The sequence below is a fragment of the Oratosquilla oratoria genome, chromosome 23 (assembly GCF_046742065.1).
Source record: "Oratosquilla oratoria isolate Oo_2021 chromosome 23, ASM4674206v1, whole genome shotgun sequence".
Taxonomy (NCBI): domain Eukaryota; kingdom Metazoa; phylum Arthropoda; class Malacostraca; order Stomatopoda; family Squillidae; genus Oratosquilla; species Oratosquilla oratoria.
The window spans coordinates 49,910,282-49,914,725 of record NC_134799.1 but is presented as its reverse complement, the minus strand read 5'-3'; the positions used below and the strand labels follow the sequence as shown (position 1 = coordinate 49,914,725).

General features: G+C 35.7%; 1 protein-coding gene across 1 annotated transcript; it reads right to left on the bottom strand.

Moving 5' to 3' along the window:
* Positions 1-546: 546 nt before the first annotated feature.
* On the bottom strand, positions 547-978 carry LOC143037806 (uncharacterized). The gene has a single exon (XM_076206362.1). The coding sequence runs from the start codon at positions 976-978 to the stop codon at positions 547-549; it is 432 nt and encodes a 143-aa protein (XP_076062477.1).
* Between the last annotated feature and the right edge of the window lie 3,466 nt (positions 979-4,444).

Sequence of the window (4,444 nt, the reverse complement as noted above, 5' to 3'; positions counted from 1 at the left end):
ATGGATCTTAAGCTGCGCATGTGAAAGCGCTCTAGCTGTTTCAGGTGTCGTCTATACAAGGTCCATGACTCAAAGCCATAAAGAAGGCTGGTAAGGATCACAGCCCTGTACACTTTCAGTTTAGTAGAAAGTCTGACCTTTTTGCTGGTTCAAGACTCGTGTTCTGAGCCGGCCAAGTGCTTGGCTGGCTTTGCAGATTCTGGCACTGATTTCTATGTCCAGGCTGCCGTCGTTGCTAATGGTGCTGCCGAGATATTTGAACTCCTTCGCATTTTTCAGTTGAGTTCCCTCGATGGAAATGGAGAGAGGCTGGGAGGTAGAGGTGGGTGCTGGTTGGAAAAGCACCTCTGTCTCTCCAAGGTTGATGGTAAGGCCAAAGAGGCGGGCAGCCTTAGCAAACTTATCGACGATTAGCTGTAGGTCAGATTCCTTGTGGGCCATGAGGGCACAGTCATCAGCAAAAAGTGCCTCAAGAATGAGTTTCTCAGTGGTCTTAGTCTTTGCGTTTAGTCGACGAAGATCGAACACAGAACCTTCAGATCTGAATCACAGATATACCCCAAGGTCCAGGTCCCTGAATGCATGGTTGAGCACACAGGTGAAGAACAGATTAAAGAGGATCGGGGCCAGGACGAATCCCTGTTTGACGCCATTCCTGATGTTGAAGGGCTCCGACACCTCTCCGCCTGACAGCACGTGCCCGGTCATTTTGTTATGGAATTCTCTAATAAGATTGCCAAATTTGTCTGGGCATCCGAGCCTGGACAGAATGACCCAGAGGGCTTCCCTGTTTACTGTGTCGAATGCCTTGGTGAGGTCAATAAAGACTGCGTACAAGTCCATGTTTTGTTCAATGTATTTCTTTTGCACTTGGCGCATGGCAAAGATTGTGTCAGCCGTACTGCGGTTTGGTCGAAATCCGTATTGTGCTTCTGGCAGGTTGTCTTCAGAGACATGGATAATGAGACGGTTGATCATGACTCTTGCCAGGATTTTCCCTGTCTTGTCTGCCCTTGTTCTTGAAGAGAGATGACGGTGGCATTTCTGAGTTCTTTGGGTATCTCTTCACCTTCCCAGATGGTGGTAAGGAGGGAGAAGAAGCATTCCAGGGCAACGGGTCCAGCTGACGTGAAGATTTCAGCTGGGATCCCATCCATGCCAGGGGCCTTGCCTGAGTTGGTCCGGCAAATGGCCTTCATAACTTATTCCATTGTAGGTGGAAGGTAGAGGCAGTGGACTGTGGGTTTCTGGGTAATGAGGTCGAGGGCATGAGATTCTACTGTTGATGGCCGATTAAGCAGAGTGCAGAAATGCTCCCTCCATAGCGCGTTGATGCTTCTCTTCTCTTTCAGCAAGGTGGAGCCGTTTGCTGTCAAGAGCGAAGTGGTACACGGCTTCATGGGTCCATAGACCTCCTCTATGGCACTGTAGAACATCTTGGAGTTCTGGGTGTCAGCGTATCTCTGGACATTCTCTGCCTTGTCCTCCCACCACTTCTCCTGCATCTTTCGAAGCGTTGTCTAGGCCTGTCTCTGGAGGTGCTTAAAGCGATCATGCATTATATATATATATATATATATATATATATATATACATATATATATATACATATATATATAAATATATATATATACATATATGTATATATGCGTGTGTGTGTGTGTGTGTATGTGTGTGTGTCTATATTATATATATATATATGTATGTATGATATATATATATATATATATATATATATATATATGTGTGTGTTTGTGTGTGTGTGTGTGTGTATGTGTGTATATGTTTTATATATATATATAATATATATATATATACATATATATATATATATACATATATATATATGTACAGATACATATACTATATATGTATATATAATGTATATATATATGATATATACATGTATATGTATATATATATGTATATATATATATATATATATATATATATATTATATAATATATATATAATATATACATATATATATATATATATACAAATACATATTATATATATATATTACATATATATATATATATATACATATATATATATATATATATACATGTATATATATATATACATATACATATATATATGTATATATATATATATATGATATATATATGTATATATATAATACATATATATATATATATATATATATATACATAATATATATATATATATATATATATATATATTTAATTTATACATATACATATATGTAGTATATATATATATATATATATATAGTATATGCATATATATAATATACATATATATATATATATGTATATATATATATATATATATATATATATTATATATATATATATATATATATATCATTTTTCAACCACAAATTACCTTTAATTCCATGCCATCGCAGTCGAGACTGGAGAATCGCTCGATGGAGGCATCCGTTGGAAATTGAAACGTGAACGAGCCGAGGATTCAAACCCAGCTAACCCGTAACAAAGTTAGAGTGACTTAAACCAATACGCTATCAAGAGTATTGGTCTAAGTCACTGTAACTTTGTTATGGGTTAAACCAATACGCTATAAGGAGTATTGGTTTAAGTCACTATAACTTTGTTACGGGTTAAACCAATACGCTATCAAGAGTATTGGTTTAAGTCACTGTAACTTTGTTACGGAATAGCTGGGTTCGAATCCTCGGCTCGTCCACGTTTTAATTTCCAACGGATAACTCCATCGAGCGATTCTTCAGTCTCGACTGCGATGGCATGGGATTAAAAGTGATTTGTGGTTGAAAAAAGATATTAATTGGTCACTGGGAACCATTCAGTGTATATGTATATATATATATATATATATATATATATATATATATATATATATATATATATATATATATATGTTGAGACATTCTGACAGGTTGATGTAAGCGGAATAGGAAACACAGGAGTCTTAGTCTTGAGTTTATTCCTGACTAGTTTCGCAGGTATGCTTTTTCAAAGGAATATGTGTACAAACGGGCTGTGGGCATTATATACATGGGGTGGACCTCACCACCTCTCCGAGTTTCCATAGTTGGTGGCGAATGTGAACATCACATTGTGGCTCACGTAACAATGAAGACATTTTTACAATTAAATATGATAACACTAATACCAAAGAAATTATTAATAGAAAATGTAACAATAGTAATGATAACGATGAAGATAAATATTTAATTAATAATATTAACAATAATAACAAAAATGATAGTAGCAATACAGGAAATAATAACAATAAAATAAAAGTAATAATAATAAAAACAATAATAAAAATAAAAATGATAATACTAATAACCAAGAAATAAAAAATAATTATTAATAGTAATTAAGACAATAATAGTGAAAACAATGAAAATAAAAACGAAAAATTAATTAAATTAAATATTTAAATAGTAACAATAATAATAACAATAATAATAATAGAGATAATGAAAGTAATAATAATAAAGATGGTCATAATAAATAAAAATGTAATGATAAAATTATAAATATAATGATAGAAATAATAAATAATAGTTATAATAACAATGATAATAATAATAGTGTTGAAAATAAATAGTAACAAATAGCATTAAAAGAATAAATCATGATAAAAAGTTGGGGCAAGGTAGCATGGAGGAACTTCAGAGTGAAAGGAAGAAAGCTGGAGAGGGTAGGTCGAAGTGGGAAAAAGGTATCTACTTAGGGTCGGGGGGTCTGGGAAGCCATTCTTGGAGGGCAAGTGTCGCGGTAGATTTTGTCCATTTCGAGTCACCAGTTCTCTTGTTTGTGTTTTTGTGGTTGGCAATGTAAAGGGATTCAATTATTTTCCGTTGTTTCTTGTGTAGTCCTTTAGCTAGAATGGTGGAACCCTCCCAGTTAGGCAAATGTCCCTCTGTGTCAATGTGGTTAACTAGAGCGTTGGTTTCTCGGTGGTGTCTAATGTCCGCTTTGTGTTCCTTGAGTCTGTTGTTAAGTCCTCTGTATGTCTCTCCGTAGTATGCACAGTCACATCCTTTGCAGGGAATTTTGTAAACGATGCTATTGTCACGGTTCGTCTTGGTTCTGTTGGTGGTCAAGTGTCCTATTTTCTTCCCTGTGTCATTTACTATGATGAGTCCTGTCTGTCTCAACGTTTTGGAAAGCATGTGAGAGAGGCCAGAGTTAGGAACCACAAGGTATCGTAAATTTGTCCTCTCTTCACATCCTTTCCTCTGTCTGATTTTAATGGCTTTCCGTAGTGACGTCCCTAACATGCCCTCTGGGTACCTTAGGTTCCTGAACGCAGCGGTTACGTATTCAATTTCCTCTTGTAAATACTCTTCGCTGCATATTCTAAGAGCCCTAAGGTAAAACCCAATGATAACCCCTGATTTGGTCTTCTCGTCGTGTGCGCTAAAATAGTGGATGAAGTCGTCTTTGTTTGTCGGTTTACGGTA

Excerpts from the sequence above, each read along its gene's own strand:
- LOC143037806 (XM_076206362.1), bottom strand. The coding sequence starts at position 978 with ATGATCAACCGTCTCATTATCCATGTCTCTGAAGACAACCTGCCAGAA.